General features: G+C 42.2%; 1 protein-coding gene across 4 annotated transcripts in view; it reads right to left on the bottom strand.

Moving 5' to 3' along the window:
• Window positions 1-21,721, bottom strand: part of DNAH3 (dynein axonemal heavy chain 3) — a 175,842-nt gene that overhangs the window by 109,384 nt on the left and 44,737 nt on the right. For all 4 annotated transcript variants that reach the window (XR_009544967.1, XM_060172848.1, XM_060172849.1 and 1 more), the window contains exons 19-23: window positions 21,599-21,690; window positions 14,893-15,007; window positions 6,981-7,097; window positions 5,864-6,043; window positions 3,634-3,770 (exon numbers count right to left, since the gene is read on the bottom strand). Coding sequence is in view for 3 of the 4 variants with exons in the window: in XM_060172848.1 (XP_060028831.1) it covers window positions 3,634-3,770; window positions 5,864-6,043; window positions 6,981-7,097; window positions 14,893-15,007; window positions 21,599-21,690 (641 nt within the window). In the remaining variant the exon portion in view is untranslated. The remainder of the gene's footprint in view (window positions 1-3,633; window positions 3,771-5,863; window positions 6,044-6,980; window positions 7,098-14,892; window positions 15,008-21,598; window positions 21,691-21,721) is intronic.

The following is a 21,721-nucleotide window of genomic DNA, read 5'->3' as shown; positions in this document are numbered from 1 at the left end:
AACCCTAGCAATAACCCTAGAGGGGAAAAAAAAAAAGAAGACTTTCATGCCTGAAGTTCCAGAGTCTCAAATTCAATTCCCTGTACCATCATAAACCAGAGCTGAGCAGTGCTCTCATAAAGGAAGGAAGGAAGGAAGGAAGGAAGGAAGGAAGGAAGGAAGGAAGGAAGGGAGGAAGGAAGGAAGGGCTTCCCAGGAGTGGTGTTACAGTAAAGGTGAAATGCCCTAGTAGAGAAAAAACCCTGACAGCAAAACAATATTATTTAGCATTCTGTAATTAATTACAGTTATGTGCATATCAGTAACATTTTCAAAGTGTTTGCTGAATGCTTAATTTTGTCCTCAAAAATGCATGAATAAACTGTGTGTGTGTGTGTGTGTGTGTGTGTGTGTGTGTGTGTGTGTGTATTAAGAGACAAAAGGAGGCTCATAGGATAAATAACTGAGTATCTTATCCAGACAACCTGGATTTGAATTCGAGATTGTTCATTCATCAACCTTGTGTTTTTAAGTTACAGTTTGTTAATTTATAAAGTGGGAATTCAGACTGAAGGTAGTTCACTGGGTAAGATGTGTGCCTTGCCACACACATACCCAAGGTTTAAGACCCTGCACCATGGGGGCCAGGTGGTGGCACAGCAGGTTAAGTGCCATTGTGCAAAGTTCAAGGACTGGTGTAAGGATCCCAGTTAGAGCCCCTGCTTCCCACCTTCAGGGGGGTCACTCCACAAGTGGTGAAGCAGGTCTACAGGTGTCTATCTTTCTCTCCTCCTCTCTGTCTTCCCCTTCTCTCTCCATTTCTCTCTGTCCTATCCAACAACAACAACAACAATAAAACAACAAGGGCAACAAAAGGGAAAATAATAAAAAAAAAAAGACTCTGCACCACATGAGGGTACCACAGTGACACTGGAGAATGTCCCAGTGTTATAATGTCTCTTACTCACTATCTGAAAAAAAAGTTGGCCCTTCACTGAGAACAATGAAGTCATGCATGTGTGAGGTCTTGAGCTGAGCAAGAAATTATATGTATAATGACAATAATAATACTTCCAACTTCATCAGGCATTCTGAAGATTAAAATGAGTTAAAACATATGAAGTACTTATAGCATATGTTAAATGCTATATTAATGTTGACAATTACTTATATTTTTACTAAGAATAATACTAATGGAACTAACTGATGGGTCAAACTTCAGGATTTTTCTCTTCAAATTTTGTGTTTCCAAGTCAAGGTGCTTTGCACTAGTTGTAGTATATATTTGATTCATTAGCCAGTGTATTTGTGGACGAGAGTACTGTTCAACACTGGCTTATGGTGGTGCCAGAGATTGAATGTGAACCTCAGTATCTCAGACATGAAAGTCTGTTGCATAACCCACTTCACTATCTCCTAGGCCCTGTGTGTGTTATAGGCGTGTTTTCCAGCACTGAGATCACTGGCCACACGTGCCTATTATTCACATTACAAATCACTATGAATAAACCTGCCTTCTCAGTCACAGCTGCCAAGTCTAATGCACTGGATAACTCAATGTGGTTCAGATCTGTCAACTCAGCTAACATTCCTACCACAGAAGAAAGTTCTGCTGGACAATGCTGCATTCTGATGAAAGTAGAGAACCTGGTCTCCATATAGAGAAACACTCAGTTTTACTTCAAGGAAAATTGTGATCAAGCCTGCAAACCTGCATTCTAGCCAAGTGACTACTCACAGAGAAGTAAACAAACATGAAGAAATTAGCAGAAGTGAAAATTCTCCTTTCTGGACCTAATCCTCTTTTTTTGTTTTCTTTGTCATCTCTGGTATTTCGCTGCTCTGGACTAACTTTTTCAGAAAGAGTCAGAGAGAGAGAGAGAGAGAGAGAGAGATCTCAAAGCACTGAAGATTCCTCCAATGTAATGGACGTTGGGCTCAAACCTGGGACACTTACATGACAAAGCAGTGTACTATCCAAGTGAGCTGTTTTGCTGTCTCTCTGGACCTAGTCTTCTAAAATGACCTTGATTTTTATGCAGTAGAACACTATTTCTTATAAAAAATTATAAGCATGTCGATGAGAAACTACAAAATTTGCAGGGGAGATAGCATAATAGTTATGCAAAGAGATCCTCATGCCTGAGGCTCCAAAGTCCCAAGTTTAATTCCCTGCACCGTGACAAGTCAGAGCTGAGCACTTCTCAACAAATAAATAATATAGAGATATAACTACATTTTAAAAAATATTTCCCCTTTGTTGTCCTTGTTTTATCATTGTTGCTGTTACTTTTGTTGTTGCTGTCATTGTTGGATAGGACAGAGAAAAATCGAGAGAAGAGGGGACGAGAGAGGGGGGAGAGAAAGAGAGACACCTACAGACCTGCTTCACTGCTTGTGAAGCGACCCCCCCCCCACCACGCAGATGGGGCACCAGGGGTTTGAACCGGGGTCCTTACGCCGGTTCTTAAGCTTTGCGCCATGTGCGCTTAAACCCACTGCACTACTGCATGGCCCCCAACTGCAAAATGTGATGACAAAATATTCAGAAAATATGTTCACTTGACATTTCTTAAGTGCATAGTCTAGGTGCTGAATGTTTTGCATGTGTTATCTCATTTGACCTGAAGAGCAAATATATGAGTTAGGGGCCACTATTATATCTCTATTCTAGTGTGGAGAGCATGAGGGTTGGCTAAATTTTCTGAAGATCTCAAGATTAAGAAGTGGAAGAGCTGGAACTCACTGCTTTATTTCAGTCCCAAATGCCTAGCACATCTATGATTTCACTGCTCACCTCTCCCCTGCCAAATGTTTAATTCTTTCTATTTTAGAAAGAGATACACAGAGAGGAACAAATGCCACAGCACTGCTCCACCATTTGTGAAGCTTCCCCAGGGCACTGTAGTGCTCTCCTGTGATGCCAGGGCTCAAACCCAGAAGTTTGTGTATGGTAAAGTGTGCACCCTACTGGGTGTGCTATCTCCTGACCATGGAACTCACTCTTTAACCCTAAGGTCCCAGTTCTTTTTTTTTTTTTTAATTTTTTTTTTTTCCTCCTCCAGGGTTATTGCTGGGCTCGGTGCCTGCACCATGAATCCACCGCTCCTGGAGGCCATTTTTTCCCCCTTTTGTTGCCCTTGTTGTAGCTTCGTTGTGGCTATTATTATTGCCCTTGTTGACGCAATTCGTTGTTGGATAGGACAGAGAGAAATGGAGAGAGGAGGGGAAGAAAGAGAAGGGGAGAGAAAGATAGACACCTGCAGACCTGCTTCACCGCCTGTGAAGCGACTCCCCTGCAGTGGGGAGCCGGGGGCTCAAACCGGGATCCTTACGCCGGTCCCTGCGCTTTGCGCCACATGCGCTTAACCCACTGCGCCACCGCCCGACCCCAGGTCCCAGTTCTTAATCATGATTTTATACCCCTCTAGCTAGGGATTTGACTTTTCTGGTTCCCCAATGGTGTCCACTCAACCTTAATCTAAATAATTATCACAATAATATGTCTTACCCCTAATAGTTATGTCTTATGGAATGGAGAATAAAAAAAAAGAACATGGGACAGATTTATAGAAAATAGCGTTCAGAATGAAAAATGTAAATTTACCTATATGTGAATCAGTCAACTCCAAATGAAAGACCAAAACTGAATACCTGGGGAAAAACAGTCTCTTCTTTTCCAAGTAATCATTTAGCCCTTTCTGGATGTCCTCCAATAGAACGTTGGCCTCTTGAAGCTTTTCAGCCATCCGTGGCTGATCTGCTGCCACCAGAACCCTGGTATCTTTTATCTGTGTTGCATCAAAAAAGGTGAGAGTCATCATAGGGGTCCCAGCCTCGGAGACCGGTTATTGTGAGTTCTTTACTAGTTCACCAATGAATGACCCACTCCCCCCCCCCCACCTTTGCCTAGTTAACTGCCGTCTAATCCCACAAGAGTTGAATGCTTCTATAACATAGCCCTGTCACATTGGTCATGGTTGACTAGGCCAGAATTGGACACCTGAAATCACTGAAGTCAACTGTATTTTAACTTCTGGAATTCAGATCGTGACATCCTGTACTAGTGTGGGCTGATCCTTTAAACATGAGTGTTTTGTTTATATGAGACTCATTTTCTGTCATATGACCAACTGACAATGCCAGTCAGTCTGCAGACAGAGAATGAAGATGGCATATAAGTTCCTAAGAGGTTTTTGAGCTTCTAGATTCTTTTTTTTCTTTTTTTTTTTTTTTTTTTTTTTTTTGTGGAAACTAACTGCTCCTTCTGACCGTGGGTTCCATGAAACACCTATTTGCATAAGCTATCCTAAGCTGATTTTTCTTTCTTTTTTAAAAATATTTATTTATTTTCCCTTTTGTTGCCCTTGTTGTTTTTTATTGTTGTTGTACTTATTGTTCTTGTTGTTATTGATGTCGCCGTTGTTGGGTAGGACAGAGAGAAATGGAGAGAGGAGGGGAAGACAGAGAGGAGGAGAGAAAGATAGACACCTGCAGACCTGCTTCACCGCCTGTGAAGCGACTCCCCTGCAGGTGGGGTGCCGGGGGCTCGAACCAGGATCCTTATGCCGGTCCTTGTGCTTTGCGCCACCTGCACTTAACCAAGTTAATTTTTCTTAACTTGCATCCACAGAACTTCAACTAATATGAAACTGAAGAAATCAGAGTATCATAAAAATTGGTGCCTGGAGGCTGGCAGTGGCCTTCCTGGTTGAGTGCACATATTACAATGCACAAAGACCCAGGTTCAAGCTTCTAGGCAAGGACTTTCAGATGGGAAGCTTCATAAGCAGTGAACAGGTGCTGTGGGTGTCTCTATTTCTCTATCTCCCCTTCCTTCTTGATTTCTCTCTGTCTCTGTACAATAAATAAATATTAGAAAAACTTTAAAATAAAGAAATCGTGTGGCTGTCCTTTAAAAAATAATGGCATCCACTGCCTGGGTAATATAAATTCTCACTTATCTCATTTCAGCAAACAATCAAAGCAGATACATTCTCTTGAGATAAAGTTATTGTGAGTGCCCCATTTGAGCACACTTTGAAAGTCTGGGGCTGGGTGGTAGTGCACCTAATAGGGCCCACATGTTACCGTGTGCAAGGACCTGAGTTTAAGCCCCTGGTCCTACTTGTAGGAGTATGCATGAATGGTAGAGCAATTCTTTTTCTCTTTCTCTGTTTCATCCTCTACCAGAATTAACTTTTAAAAGGCAGTTGAGGCAGCAGAGTCATTGTCCCATGCACTGAGCCACAATAACTCTTGTAAACTCATCCATCCATCAAGTTTTGTTTGTTTGTTTGTTTTAAACAAAGTGAAGCCCTCTGCTAGAGACTGGCTCACATAATAATGGTTGTTTGGGTCAATATCACACCACCTCATCATCTGGGGCCCTAGTCAGGAAAACCTTGGATTCCTAAAGACATATGATGGGCCTAGACCTTTAATGGACCTTCTCTCCACCATCACCGGTCACTTCCATCAGAAATGTTAGAAGCCCTCTGGCAGGCCTTCCCAGGACCATGTCCTCACCATAAAGCAGCAACGGTAGGAACTGCCCCTGTATCCAAAAGTTTCTTGGAAGCAACCCAGGTCTCCAACAACAGGTGAATGGCTAAGAAAGTTGTGACACATATACACAATGGAATACTTCTCAACTATTTAAAATGGTGAATTAACCCTCTTCATTTCATCTTGGATGGAGCTTAAAGGAATCATGTTAAGTGAGACAAGCCAGAAAGAGAAGGATGGATATGGGATGATCCCACTCACAGAAAGAAGTTGAAAAATAAGATATAAATAATAAAACTGAGAATGCTGCATATGTACCAACTACTGTCTACTATAAACCATTAATCTCCCCACTAAAGAAAAAAAAAAAACTTACTGCTTGGGACATGAGTGATTTCCAGTAACTGTCAACAGTGGCAAATTTTTTGCCTTCCTCTGGCATCTGAGCTATGATGTCCTCTGAACTGAAGATGGGTTCTAGGTACAGCCAGGTGACTTGACATTTCAACCAGGCATCTAAAATTTCCTGTACACGAAGTAGCTTTTCTTCCCATTTCTGTAAATTTAGCATTTATATCTGAATCATTAACCTGCCATCCTGCACCATAGGTCCACTAGCTAAATGCTGGATGAATTTATTTAACCACTTGCTATCCATATTCCAGTTACCTATCTAAGCAACGTTGCTATAGCAGCAAATGAAAGGAACAAGAACCCTTACCCTCGTGGAGTGGAATAATAATAATGATAATAATAATATTGATAGTGATGGCCTCATGGCTTCATGTATGTGAAATTAATTTAATCCAAGCAACTTATATAAGACTCACTTTATACATTCAGAAACAGAGACATAGTAGTTTAAGCAATTTGCTAAAGGTCACATAATGAAAAAGAGGCAGAGAAAGAATCTGAATCCAGGTGATGTGACTCCAGTATCTTTGCCCTTGGCCTATGTAACTTCTATAAGCAATGAGCAAGGAAGCCAAAACCCTACTCATATAGTTTACATTCTAGATTACCAGAGTCCATAAGAAATTATCCAAATATACTATAAAAAATTTACTTATTCACTGATTGGGTAAAGACAGAGAGAAACTGAGGTGGAAAGGGGAGATATAAAGGAAAAGAGAAAGAGGCACCTGGAGCCCTGATTCACCACTCACGAAGCATCCTTCTACAGGTGGGATCAGGGGGTTGAACCTGGGTCTTTCCATGTTAACATGTGTGCTCAACCAAGTATGCCACCACCCAGCCCCTAAATATACTTTTAGTTGGTACATCCCCATGGTCTCGGCTTCTCTTTTGGTGGACTGCTGCAAAGGCTCAGCATGCCACACACTTACTCAGATGGTTACCGCTTTCACTTTTGTGTTACTTATTCCCCAGGCAGGAGAAAGAGTTTATCGTTAACTGAACTTCAAAACCTTTCTTTCCTTTGCGAATTACAGAGCTAATAAGGCACCACAAAACATAACCTCATTTCCTCTTACCCGAACTTCTGCTTCTATTGGTTTGACAAACGGGGAGCCACACATTGTCTGGGTCTTTATCACGTGATCATCAAGGAGCAGTTGAATGTCATCAACAGAACACAAGATATTTGTATCCTGCAAAAGAAAAGACATATCACCTGCTCAGAGTCATAAGATCTCACCATCTACTTTTCATACAGATTCCCAAAGGCTCCTAGCTTACATCTCCACCTTAGTGGGTCAGGAATCTGTTTTCAAAAGATGGAATTTGTTTTCTTCCTTGACAACATTTTTTTAATTTATTGGGGAATTAATGTTTTACATTCAACAGTAAATACAGTAGTTTGTACATGCATGACATTTCCCAGTCTTCCACATAACAATACAACCCCAACTAAGTCCTCTGTCATCTTTTTTAGACCTGTATTCTGCCCCCCACCCACCCCAGAGTCTTTTACTTTGGTGTAATATGCCAATTCCAGTTCAGGTTCTACTTGTGTTTTCTCTTCTGATACTGTTTTTCAACTTCTGCCTGAGAGTGAGATCATCCCATATTCATCCTTCTGTTTCTGACTTATTTCACATAACATGAATTTTTCAAGGTCCATCCAAGATCGGCTGAAAAACGGTGAAGTCACCATTTTTTATAGCTGAGTAGTATTCCATTGTGTAGATATACCACAACTTGCTCAGCCACTCATCTGTTGTTGGACACCTGGGTTGCTTCCAGGTTTTGGCTATTACAAATTGTGCTGCCAAGAACATATGTGTACACAGATCATTTTGGATGGGTGTGTTGGGTTCCTTAGGATATATCTCCAGGAGAGGAATTGCAGTATCATAGGGTAGGTCCACTTTTAGCCTTCTGAGAGTTCTCCAGACTGTTCTCCACAGAGGTTGGACCACTTTACATTCCCACCAGCAGTACAGGAGGGTTCCTTTGAATGACAACATTTTATAAAGAGAGATTCATATATTTATTTATTTATTTTAGAGATAGAGAGGTAGAGCAATTCCTCTCCTGAAGAAACATTTTTTTTTTTTACCTGCTTCACCATTCATGAAGTGACCCCCTGTAGGTGGGGAGCTGAAGGCTCGAACCGGGATCCTTACGCTGGTTCTTGTGCCTGAAGAAACATTTTAAGGAACCAAACATACCCATCCAAACAGATCTCTGTAGACCTACGTTCCTAGCAGCACAATCAGTAATAGCCCAAACCTGGAAGTAACCCAGGTGTTCAACAACAGATGAGTGGCTGAGAAAGCTGTGGTCTGTATACACAATGGAATACTACTACTCAGGTATTAAAAAATGGTGAATTCACATTCTTCACCCGATCTTGGATGGTGCTAGAAGGAATCATGTTAAGTGAGATAAGTCAGAAACAGAAGGATGGGATGATTTCACTCATAGGCAGAAGTTGAAAAACAGATCAGAAGAGAAAACATTAAGTAGAACTTGAACTGCAGTTGGTGCACTGCACCAAAATAAAAGACTCTGGGGTGGGGGTGGGGGGTTCAGGTCCTGGAACATGATGGCAGAGGAGGACCTAGTGGACATTGTATTGTTTTGTGGAAAACTGAGAAATATTATGCATGTATAAACTATGTATTTTGCTGTCAACTATAAACAATTAATCCCAATAAATAAATTAAAAGAGAGAGAGAGAGAGAAGAGAAAGAGAAAAGACCAAATCAATGTTCATCTCTGACCAAGGTGGCGCCAAGGATTGACCCTGGGACCTCTGGGACCTCAGGCATATAAGCTGGTGTCTAACAGGTGAGTTATCTCCCCACCACCAAAATAGTCCTTTTATTCTAAAAATCATTTTTTATTTGTGACTAATTGTGTTTACAAGACTTTAATAAGACTACAGGCTATGTTCCATGCCATACCCACCACCAAAGTTCTGTGTCCCCACCTCGCAGTGATGACTGTAGTTTTCACAAAGTCTAAAGAGCTTTTTTTTTTTTGCTTCCATTTTGTTCTGTTTTGAGTTTTCAGTTCTCTAGATTCCACATGAAACAATCTAGTAATATCTTTTATCTCTTTACTTATTTTGCTAATCACACTTTTTTTTTTTTTTATTGCTGAGTAGTATTACATGAAACAAATGGACCATGACTTCTTTAGCTAGTCATCTGCTGATGGGCATTTAGGCTGCTTCTACTCTTTGGCTACTGTGAGTAATGCAGCTATGAGCATAGGGGTGGATATGTAAACACCTTTGTTTCCAACTTCTTTGCAGAAATAAAATATAGTGCATGCCCAGACAATCAATGAGTATCTGTTGATGGGGGAAGAGTTCTGCCCATCCCCTCCCTCCCCCCCCCCCCCCCCCCCGTCTTTATCTTCTCGCTTTTCTGTCCAATTGCTTTCTTGGCTCTCCCTGAAGAAGGATTAGCTACCAATTTAATGGTAAGCAATATGCTTTCCATATTGGAACAAAAAAGGGCACACAGACTAATGGAACAGGAAAGAGAGTCCAGGAATAAACCACACCTAAACAGACACTTACTAAATGATAAAAGAGTCATAACCATTCAGTGGGGGAAAGAAGGCCTCTTCAACAAATGATGCTAGGAAAACTGGACAGCCCCACTGAGAAATGAAACCAGGATGCAAGCTGTGGTGCACTAGTTTAAACACTTAGTACTTAGTACTAATCGCAAGGACCCGGGTTTGAGCCCCTGCTCCCTACCTGCAGCAGGGATGCTTCATAAGCAGCAAAGCAGGTCTGCAGGTGTCTATCTTTCTCTCTCACCATCTCCCCCTCCTCTCTCCATTTATCCCTGTTCTTTCAAATAAAATGGGAAAAAATGGCTGCCAGGAACAGAAGATTTGTAGTGCCAGCACTGAGCACCAGCGATAACACTAGGGGCAAGAAAGAAAGAAAGAAAGAAACAAAGAAAGAAAGGGAGAAACCAGATCATCTTTTTTAACACCATACACAAAACACCAACTCAAAATGGATTAAAGACTTGAATATTAGACATGTAACCATAAAATACATAGAAGAAAATATTGGTAAAAAATTTTGGAAAATAATAGCAAAGACATATTCAGAGACTCAAGCCCATAGGCAAGAGAAACTAAAACCAGATTACATAAGTGGGACAACATCAAACCAGAAAGCTTCTACACATTCAAAGAAAATTCCTCAAGGATGAAAAGATAACCCAAGGGCAACAAAAGGGAAAATAAATAAATATAAAAAAATAAAATTAAAAAGAGACAACGCAGTAATTGGGAGAAGATATTTGCACATCACTTTTAACAAAGGATGATAACAAACATCCATAAAGAAATCGTGGGTGGGGGTAGATAGCATAATGGTTATGCAAACAGACTCTCATGCCTGAGGCTCCAAAGTCCCAGGTTCAATCTCCCACACCACCATAAGCCAGAGCTGAACAGTGCTCTGGTTAAAAAAAAAAGAAAGAAATCGCATGGCTTAACAAGAACAACAACAACAACAAACCAAGCCCAATTAAATATCTGAATAGTTTTCTAAAGAAGATATGCATAAGTCCCACAGATATATGAAAAAAAAGTTCCACTTATCCTATTATTAGAAAAATAAAAACCACAGATTCTCCCTCACACTGCTGAGAATGGCTTACAAAACAGGAAAGGACAAGTATGGAAAAAGAATTCTGTTACACCATTGGTAGGAGTGCAACCTGGCACAGCTTCCATGAAAAACAGTATGGAGAGTCCTTAAACAAACAGAAATGTAAGTACTTCATGATCCAACAATACTGCTGTTAGGAATATATCCCAATAACATAAGAACACTAAATCAGGGAATATATACCCATATGTTTATAGTATGCATTCTTCACAATTGCCAAGGAATGGAAGCAACCTAAATGCCTTTAGACAGACAATTGAATCAAGAAGTTATGGGATATATATTCAATAGTATATACTACTCTGAAATAAAAGAGATTATATTTTATCCTTCAGGACAAAATGAATGTAACAGAAGGTGATTCCTCTTAGTGAAATTAGATTCCTCTTAGTGAAAAGAGTAACCAAACTATCTCTAAGATCTTGTGAGGACTGTGGAAGTTATGAGAGTGGAACAAACACAAAATTTTGGTGATGGGTGCAACGTGAAATCTGATCATCTGACAACTATCACTAAATCCCTAATTAGAAGGGAGAGGAGGAGGAGGTGGTGGTGGAAGAGGAGGAGGAAGGAGTGGAAGAGGAAGAGGAACTGGAAGAGGTGAAGGAAGTGGAAGAGGAAGTAGAAGAGGTGGAGGAAGCAGAAGAGGAACTGAAAGAGGTGGAGGAAGTGAAGAAGGAAGAGGAACTGGAAGAGGTGGAGGAAGTGGAGGAGGAAATGGAGAAGCAAGAGGAACTGGAAGAGGTGGAGGAAGTGGAGGAGGAAGTGGAGAAACAAGAGGAACTGGAAGAGGTGGAGGAAGTGGAAGAGGAAGAGGAAGTGGAAGAGGTGGGGGAAGTGGAAGAGGTGGAGGAAGTGGAGGAGGAAGAGGAACTGGAAGTGGAGGAGGAGGAAGTGGAAGAGGAGGAGAAGCAGCAGCAGCTGCAGCATGATTTCCACAGTGTGTGCCAAGGGGCTCCAGGGCAAGATAGCAGACCTGTAATTGATAGCAAGTAATTGTGGTTATTTAAAAACACAAAATATAGAGGTCAGATGGTGGCACACCTGGCTGAGGACATGTTACCATGGTCAAGGACTAAAGTTCAAGACCACAGTTCCCACATGTAGGGATGGAAGCTTCCCAAGCAGTGAAACAGGTGGGCAAGTGTTTCTCTTTCTCTTTCCTTTTTTCTTTAAATTTCTCTCTAATAAAAAAAGAGAGGAAAAAATAAAAACCAAGAAAGTAAGAAAACATGAAAGAAAATGGCCACTAGGAGCAATGGATTTGTCTTACAAGCACTAAGCCCCAATTACATCCCAAATATATAAATATAAATAAATATATATATATATGTTTTTTTTCTTTCCATTTATATGTATTTCTCATTTCATATCCTATCCTTTCCTTTTCTTTCTTTCCTTTTTGATAAAGACAGAGGCTGCCGGTCTAGCTTTGCGAGCAGGAGAGAGACGTCCAGGGACTCACGGCTGAGTGGAACGCAGTTCAATCTTTATTGATGAGGAATGCAGTGCAAGCTATATATCTCTAATCACAATCCTGTCCTTATATCTCCTGAGGCGGAAGTGTCAGGTCAGAAGAGGATGCACGTAAGATAGGGGGTGGGGAGAAGGAAAAAGCGAGTGAACCAGTGGGGATTAAACGGTGGAAAACAGGCTGTGACTGGGGGGGGGGGACGCGGAGTGGAAAAAGAGCCGGAACCAGCGGGGTTAAACCAGTGCCCTGCAGGCAGGGCAGTTCTTAGGTAGCAGTGGTTATGTAAATAGACCACAGCATTAAGCAACGCAAGCGAAACTAATGTGATGATCAAAACAGAAGGGGTCTTAGAAGCAGAATTAGAACCAGACCAACAAGAGGCAAGGTGTGAAAGAGACCCCCCAGCATTGAAGCTTCCTTCAGTGTGGTGGGGGCCAAACTCAAAGCCGGTCCATACACATGACAGAGCAGCGCATTATCCTAGTGAGCTATTTCCCAGCCTGTGAGTCCTTTTTGAAAAGCTTCCCCAGTGCAGGGGTAGATAGCATAATGGTTATGCTAACAGACTCTCTTGCCTGAGGCTCCAAAGTCCCAGGTTCAATCCCCTGCACCACCATAAACCAGAGATGAGCAGTGCTCTGATATGGAGAAAAAAAACCAAAAAACAAACAAACAAAAAAGCTTCCCCGGTGATTATACTTCCCAGGTGATTTTACTATAGTTCTAAGAGCTGGTGATCTACAGAATGTGAATTTGGACAGTGCCTCTGTGAAAAATCAACAGGCACAAAATGGAATCACTTACATCAGTCTCCACATCACCAAACCATGGCTTAACATTCTAACTTAATTACAGTTTCAGGATTTCCGAGGAATAGAATATTAAACCAGTCAGTCTGGAATCCCCTGGTCAGCATAAGCAAAATAATCTGCCTGGTACACCCTTACAGAACATGACCTTGACACCACCAGCCTGCTTTTAGCAAGTACCTCTTTCTTGTATGACTTCCTTTTATTTATAAAAAGCTCTCCTTTTTTCTAAAAAAAAATATATTTTGGGGAGTCGGGCTGTAGCACAGATGGCGTGAAGCACAAGGACCAGCGCGTAAGGATCCCAGTTTGAACCCCCGGCTCCCCACCTGCAGGGGAGTCGCTTCACAAGCGGTGAAGCAGGTCTGCAGGTGTCTGTCTTTCTCTCCCCCTCTTTGTCTTCCCCTCCTCTCTCCATTTCTCTCTGTCCTATCCAACAACAACAACATTAATAATGACTGCAACAATAAAACAGCAAGGGCAACAAAAGGGAATAAATAAATATTCTAAGGTATTTACTCATTCATAGAGACGGAGAAGCGAAGGCAAGGGCAGAGGAGAAGGGACAAGAAGCACACAAGAGCATTACTCTGGTAAGATGTTTCACTAGGGACTGAACTGGAGCCCTCATGCAGGCAGTCCTGTGCTCTATCACTGAGCTATCTCCCTGACCACAAAAATGTTTCATTTTGCATGGTTTCTTTGGGTCCTTTTAATAAATTAGAGGGCAGACTGCCTGATTTATGAATCACTGAATAAAATTTAAAAAGACATTTATTAAAGTTTCAGTTGAAAAAAAAATCAGCACCTCCATGATTCACAGCTCATCTAAGCAGTGAGTCCCGGCACACATGGTCATCCAAGATAATAAGCCAGGCACCAAAGACTGAACAGACACTTCAGGTTTATGAACTTCCATAAGCTTTCTATAAATTCAGGTGTTTTCCATCAGTGCCTGTGAAAAAGCAATACAGCTCGCTACACAGAGGATAACTTCAAGCGTATCTGGGAGTTTGTTGGAACTGTAAAACCTCCCAGCCCAGACATGCTGAATTAGGTAGAACCTGTACTTTCCTAAGATATCCTGTGTGTTTCCTGTGCACTAATATTTGAGAAATGCTTAGCTGGGGGTACTGGGTGGTTGCATACCCAGTTAAGTGCACATAGTACTATGAGCAAGGACCTGTGCAAGGCCCCAGGTTCAAGCCCCCACTCCCCACCTGCAGCTGGGATGCTTCTCAAGCAGTGAATCAGGTCTGCAGATGCCTATAATTCTCTCTCCCTCTCTATCTCCCTTTCCCTTCTCAGTCCTATCTAATAAAATAGGGGGGGGGAGGAAAAAATTGCCTGGGAGTGGTGGAGTCACAGTGCTGGCACTGAGCCATAGCAATAAAGAGAGAGAGAGAGAGAGAGAGAAGGAAAGAGAGAAGGAAAGGGGAAAAGAAAGAGAGAGGAAGGAAGAAAGGAAGGCAGGCAGGAAGGCAGGCAGGCAGGATCTGCCTCCACCCCAAGTTTGCTTCTTAGGAACCTGGGACACCTGCCCTGGAAGATGCTAATTCAGGAGGTTTGCTTAGTTCCTCTGCATGGAGAAATATTTCCTATTTAAAAATCCCTACCTCCAGTGGTAGCTGGAAGGCTGACAGGCACAGGAAGGCAGACAAGAGGAAACAATCAAACACAGCACAGTGATTAAGAGTCAACAATACTGTATTAGTTGCTAAGTGACTAGCTCTTAATTATTCCCAACACACAAAAGAAATGCTAATTATATGATGGGATAGGGGTGCGAGCTGACTCATGGTAGTAATCATATTGCCACATGTAAATGTATCAAGTCAAGACATGGAACAGGTGACAGTGTTATATATCCACTGTATTACAATCATATTTCTGCAAATGTTCAGGATCCCTTCTCCATGGAATGAATTCTGAATGAATCCCCTCCATCATCTAATCTACTATGGAAGCAGCGGGTGCTCTCAGAGGAACAGGGCAGTCGGATTGTGACTCACAGTGTCCCTGTACTTGACGAAGTTGAACACCATGTTAACCCAGTCTGACTTCATTTTCTCCAAGTTCTTCTCCAGAGAGTATTCCTTACTTGCAGCTGCGCCAATGGGCTCCAGTCTAGAGAAAGAACACAGTGGCAGTCACATAAATAGGAAGCAGCAGAGGAACTGTATCAACGGTGGGATTTCAGCTCAGCCTCAAAAGAGAAATTTAAAAAATATGCCTATTAGCTATCTATAAAATGGAGGACCCCCCAACACTTCATCTGCACTATTCCAGCCTTTAGGTCCATGATTGTTCAACAATGTTTGGCTTTGTATATTAACTCTCTTTTCAGCCACCAGGTTCCAGATGCTAGCATGATGCCAACCAGACTTCCCTGGACAGACAACCCCAGTAATGTGGCCTGGAGTTCTGCTTCCCCAGAACCCTGCCCCACTAGGCAAAGAGAGAGGCAGGCTGGGAATATGGATCAATCTGTCAACTCCCATGTTCAGTGGGGAAGCAAGTACAGAAGCCAAACCTTCCACCTTCTGCATCCCACAAGGGTCTTGGGTCCATACTCCCAGAGGGTTAAAGAATAGGAAAGCTATCAGTGGAGGGGTTGGTATACAGAGCTCTGGTGGTGGGAACTGTGTGAAGCTGTACCCCTCTTATCCTATGGTTTAGTCAATGTTTCCTTTTTATAAATAAAAAAAATGTGCAGTCATATAAATTCCCCATATGTCTAGAATTAAATGTGGCCTTTTTTTTTCTCCTTCTAATCTGAATTAATTTGCTTGCTTGTTCAGCCCATCATACCAGAGAGGTGAGGTAGAGTTTCCCCTGAGCTCTTGACACAGGACTCCTTGCCCTCAACACTTGTGCTGGACTATGTCATGGACTGAACTGTGTGACTAAAAAATCACATGTTAAACTCCTAACCCTCAGTTCCCTGGAATGTGAAAAACCCTACTTAGAAGTAGACTCTTTAGAGAGGTCGTTAAGGTGTGTCTAATATAAGAGTGTCTTATGAAAATAGGGCTTGCTAAACAGCTCACCTGGACAGTATACCTGCTTTGCCATGTTCAAGGTCCAGGTTCAAGCCCAGCCCCCTCCACACTGGAGCAAGCTCCAGTACTGTGGTGCACCCCCCCACCCCCATCTCCGTCCTTCTATCTGAAAAAGTCAACCAAGAGCAATAAAGCTGAAACAAAACCAGAAAGAGGGCTAGGTGGTGGCGCACCTGGTTGAGCGCACATGTTACAGTGTACAAGGACCTAGGTTCAAGCCTCCCAGTCCCCACCAAAGGGGGATAAGCTTCACAAATGGTGAAGCAGGACTGCAGGTGTCTCTCTTTCTCTCTCCCTCTCTATCACCCCCTTCCCTCTCAATTTCTGACTGTCTCTATCCAGCAAATAAATAAAGATAAAAAATTTTAAAAAAAAAAGAAAAAAAACTAAAAGAGTATTAGCATACAGACTTGCAAGGAGGTGAGACCATGTGAGGACACAGAAAAGACAATCATTTTTAATCCATGCCAACAATTTGATCTTGGACTTCAAGTCCAGAACTGCATTTCTATAGTTCACAGCACCCAGAGCCTGTGGTACTTGTAACAGCCCCAGCAAATTCACACAGGAGGGGGTAATTTTTTTGTTGTGGGGAACAACCTTGTGTGTTAGAGGTTGTTTAGCTACACCTCCAGCTTCTGTGACAGCTAGATGTCAGTAGCAGACCCCATCTAGTCCCCCAGTTCGTTGTGCCACCAAATGTCACCTGGAAGTAGAAGACTTTCCTTCGTTGAGAACCACTAGTTTAAGACTATTAAAATATGACCATTGCTTTCTATTTTCTTTTTTTAATATTTATTTATTCCCTTTTGTTGCCCTTGTTTTATTGTTGTAGTTACTATTGTTGTCATTATTATTGGATAGGACAGAGAGAAATGGAGAGAGGAGGGGAAGACAGAGAAGGGGAGAGAAAGACAGACACCTGCAGACCTGCTTCACTGCCTGTGAAGTGACTCCCCTGCAGGTGGGGAGCCGGGGGCTTGAACCAGGACCCTTAAGCTGGTCCTTGCACTTTGCGCCACGTGCGCTTAACCCACTGCGTTACTGCCCGACTCCCTGCTTTCATTTTCATTTACTTATTTGTTCATATTCTAGTTTTGTTCTTTCTCTTCTCTTCTTTTCTTTCCTTTCCTTTTTTAATTTTTTTTTTTTTTTTTAATGAGAGCACTGCTCAGCTTTGGCTTATGGTGGTGTAGAGGGCTGAACCTGGGACTTTGAAGTCGTAGGCATGACCGTCTTTTTGCATAACCATTATGCTATCTACCCCGCCCCATATTCTAATTTCTTATTCAGATCTTAGCTTTTGTTAATTTATGTGATGGCTTTTGTTCTACTTCCCATGTCTACTTCTTAAAAAATGAACAAACAAAAACACCCTACTGTTTTCCTGACACAGTGGTTTCACCCACTGACAGCCCTTCAGTCCCCCAGAAAAAAGGGGTGGAAAAAGGAAAGAGAAATTTCTTGTTTCCATGGGAGACTGGGGTCTTAAACTCGGGTATGGACAGAGAATTGGGAAGCAAAGTCAGTGGAAGGAGAAGAAAGGGTTACTCGCTCTGCCTTAGCACTGGTCCTCTTTTCACTGCATCTTAGGCTGGACAGGAGACCATCCGAGATCGTCTGGTCTTTACTCACAGGGCAGGAAACTGAAACCCAGAGGAAGCAAATGATGTGTTCAAAGCCACTCACAGCTGAGGAGTGCAGGAACCAGGTCTAGACACCAGTCACTCTGACTCCTCACCTGGTGTATCCTGCACCCCCCACCCCCTCGCCCCCATGTGCCTTCTCCCCTCTCCTTGCCAGAGAGCAACAGAATCGCGCTCATGTGGTCAGCTGAACAGGGCCAACTAAGCAGAGCTGAGAACCCTCAATTAGCCTCACACAGGGAGGTAGGCGAGGCACTGAGCTCAGCAGCGTGGTCAGCACATTCTGCATGTGGCCCTCCTGGGAGGTGACCAAAATGAGTATGCACAGAGGGGGATAATTAATAAAGGCAGGTGACAGCCCAAGTAAATATGACAAGGAGCCTTCAAACATAATTTCCAAAGTTGGCTGCTTATATGTCAATGACAGTCACTTGGCAGGCCTTGGGTCCCCATCTGCCCATGTCAGGGGTTGCTGGTATAATTAAATAAGATAAAACGACCACAATATGCTTAATGATTTATAATTATGCACATGGGACAGGATTAATCAGTTTGGGAATCCAAAAAATATATCAAAAGTTGACCTCACCTAAATGTGGCAGAGAAGCTCATTAACTTGTGCTGTGATAAGGCTGCATTAGCCACCGAATAGTAGGGCCAGGGAACACCACACCTCACAGACAGAGTGGCTGAGTACTGATATGCTAAGCCAATTCAGGCTGCGTGTCTTAACGCATAATCTTCACTGCAACACTCATCACCAAGCTACTATTGTAAATCTCCTCACTTTGCGGATAAGGATAAGGAAACGGTGACACACAGACGCAAATAACCAAGGTGTCACCTGTTAAGCACTTGAGCGGGGAGAGTGGCAGGGTCGCTGTGTGTTTGCTCAGTCTCTGTCTCCCTATGTGGGCTTATTTTTCAGGCAGTAGAGGATAGTAGGGGAAGGCTCTGGAGCCAGCCAGCCAGCCAGGCCAAACTTAGGTCTCAGTTCTTTTAGTGGTTGGCTATGACCTTTGGCTCATTACTCCATCTGCTAATCAATTTATTTCTTCACCTGTAAAACTTGAACACTATTAACTAGTGGGAGTTGGGTGGTAGCGCAGCAAGTTTAGTGCACGTGGCATGAAGTGCAAGAACCAGCGTAAGGATCACAGTTCGAGCCTCCAGCTCCCCCACCTGCAGGGGGGTCGCTTCACAAGCGACCCCCTTTCTCTCCCTCTCTCTGTCTTTCCCTCCTCTCTCCATATCTCTCTGTCCTATCTAACAAGGACAACATCAATAACAACAATAATAGCTATAACAATAAAAAAGGGCAACAAAAGGGATAAATAAATAAATAAATATAAACTAGTAGGTGGTTGTGATGGACAGGTTGGTAACATAGCTAACATGCCTGATGACGCACAACTATGTACTAGTTGGCGTTTCTTGGAAACACATTATGGGGAGTGAGGATAAAGGTCTTCAATAATCTAGACACAGTAGAAATGTATCTCTCTCTAGGTTTGCTGCTTAAAGAGGGAAGGGAATTGGAGACTGGGTGATATGGAGAGCTTTGAAACATTCAGGTAGCAGAGAGATTTGAGAGCCAGGCAGCACCTTAGACTAAACCTGTCTGTGGCAGTGTGGAGAACGGAGTTTCAAATCCTAGTGAGTCCCAGAGTTACTGAGAACAGAGTCATCCTTTCAAAACCCAGCATCACATACATTTTTCATTGAAGTTTCTAGTAGCCGCATTTTAAAAGAGTGGAAGCAGGTGAGATTAAGTTTAGTCATTTTTTTGAACTTAGGTATAAGAAATGTTATCATTTCAACGTAGAAGAATCAAAATTTTAAATTATGAGATATTTTGTGGGTATTCTCTTAATAAGTCTTTGAAACCCAGCCTGGGTTTTATACTCCCAATGCATCGGATTTAGAACTGCTGCATTTCAAGGGTTCAGTGGTCAAATGTAGCTAGTGGATCCCACATGAGGAAGTGCTGATTTGGAGGAATGAGGTTAAAGTACAGCCTTTACTGACTATCCCTCAGATACACACCCACTTTAGGCATCTCACAGGAAGGCCGCTATCAGGATATGACATACATGCTGCTGATGGGGTGAAGCCTGAGGACCAGCCTTCCTTCCCTTCCTCCCGCCCTCCATCCCTCTCTCCCCACATTCCTTCCTTTTTCCTTCCTTTCTAAAGACAGAGGGGAAAAGAGAGTGAAAGAGACCACATAACAAACTTTCCTTTTGCACACATGGCAAAGCAGCACACTATCCAAGTGAGCTAGTTCACTGACCTGAGGATGTAATTTCTAACAAGTTCCCAAGTCATCCAAAGCCACTGACATAGGATAACATTCAGAAAACTATATATTGACTTAGACCTGAACTCAGGCGCCTAACAGGGTCTCTGTGCCAGGAACATAACATCTCCCTATCTGTAGATTTAAGGAAGAAAAAACAATCAAGCAAAAACGAACAGGGAACTGAGTATTTCCTAAATGACAATTCAAAGAATCTGATTCCATGCACACAAACTCTAGGGGCATCTGGAGCAGCAGGGAGAAACTGAAGAAGTCTCTCATTTGATTTTGTGAAATCTTAAAAGCTCAGGTTGCTGCTCCCATTTCTCTCTCTCTACCCTCCCCTCTCTTTTTCTATTTAGCTTAAAGAAGAGATAAAGTGAGGCCCAAGAAGTTTAAATAAACTCTGCCTCAAATCTCTGAGAGCCAGGCTTGTAACTCTAGTTCAAAGATTAAAAAAAAAAAAGTTGCGCAAAGCGCAAGGACAGGCATTAGGATCCCGGTTCAAGCCTCCGGCTCCCCACCTGCAGGGGAGTTGCTTCATAGGCAGTGAAGCAGGTCTGCAGGTGTCTATCTGTCTCTCCCCCTCTCTGTCTTCCCCTCCTCTCTCCATTTCTCTCTGTCCTATCAAACAACAATGACATCAATAACCACAAGGGCGGCAAAAGGGGAAATAAATAAATATTTTTAAAAAATTTTTCCCCTTTGAAACACAATTATCTGACTCATTTTTCTACTCATAATCTGTCATTAGCTCTGCAGCTTGAAGCCGAAGCTTCATCAGTAGTCAGTCAAGTCAAAGGAGGCTACTAAAACCTCAAAAGTCTTCTAAACCAGGAGGAAAACTAACAGCTCCACATAAAGCCGGTTGTACCATGTGGGAACTTATAGATACTGAATAGAGACTCTCTTAAGGGGATGTCCCTTGAAAACCTAAAATTGGAAATTTCCTAGGATCCAGAAATGCTACTCTTGGGTATTTATCAAGCAATATGGGGAAAACACTTATTTGAAAAAAAAATACATGTTTTTCCCTACTGCACAGATGCATCATTCAACCTACATGATCATTAACAGATGACTGGATAAAGAAATTGTGACATGTACTCAAAAGAATACTCTTCAGCTACTAAGAAAGATGAAATCCTGGTTTTCGCAGCAATATGGAAGAAAATTTAGGTAACTGTGCTAATTTAAGAAGTCAGAAAACACAAGACAATTTCTAGATAGTTTTATTCATATGTGAAATATAACCTAACCAAAACAAATGACCTAGCAAAACACAGCAAAACCAACAGACTTTTGGGAAAAAATTCAAAAAAGGGCAGTGACCAGGAAGGAAGAGAGGAAAAAGGAGAAATAAAAAGGGATCCATTTGATAACAGGAAGGGCAATGGGATATTGGTCATGGGTGAGGGGCCGTCCTGAAGTTATGTGGCATTTTTAGCAAAGAGAAATGTATTTGTTTTTTACCAGAGGAATGCTCAGCTCTGGATTTTGGTGGTGCTGGGGACTGAACCTGGGACCTCAGTGCCTCAGGCATGACAGAGAACCAAATCCTAACCACTAGACCACCAGAGAGTATGCCTTAGGCATGAGAGTCTGTTTACATAACTGTTAGGTTATCTCTCCCATCCAACTTTTTGTAAATTAATGGTAAATCAATAAAATTTCATTAAAAAAAAAAGCTTCCAGAAAAGAGGAGCCTTACTTGTCAATGTATTTGCTGAATCCATATTCCAGCATATTTGCAAGGCAAGTTGTTTCAGTAGGTTTTATTTCACAACCAACAACCTCACTGATCTGCAAAGAGCAAAATAAAGACATGATCTGA

Source organism: Erinaceus europaeus, chromosome 15, assembly GCF_950295315.1.
Source record: "Erinaceus europaeus chromosome 15, mEriEur2.1, whole genome shotgun sequence".
Classification (NCBI taxonomy): Eukaryota; Metazoa; Chordata; class Mammalia; order Eulipotyphla; family Erinaceidae; genus Erinaceus; species Erinaceus europaeus.
Note: the sequence above shows the minus strand (reverse complement) of the source record. Positions and strands in the feature narration are given on the sequence as shown.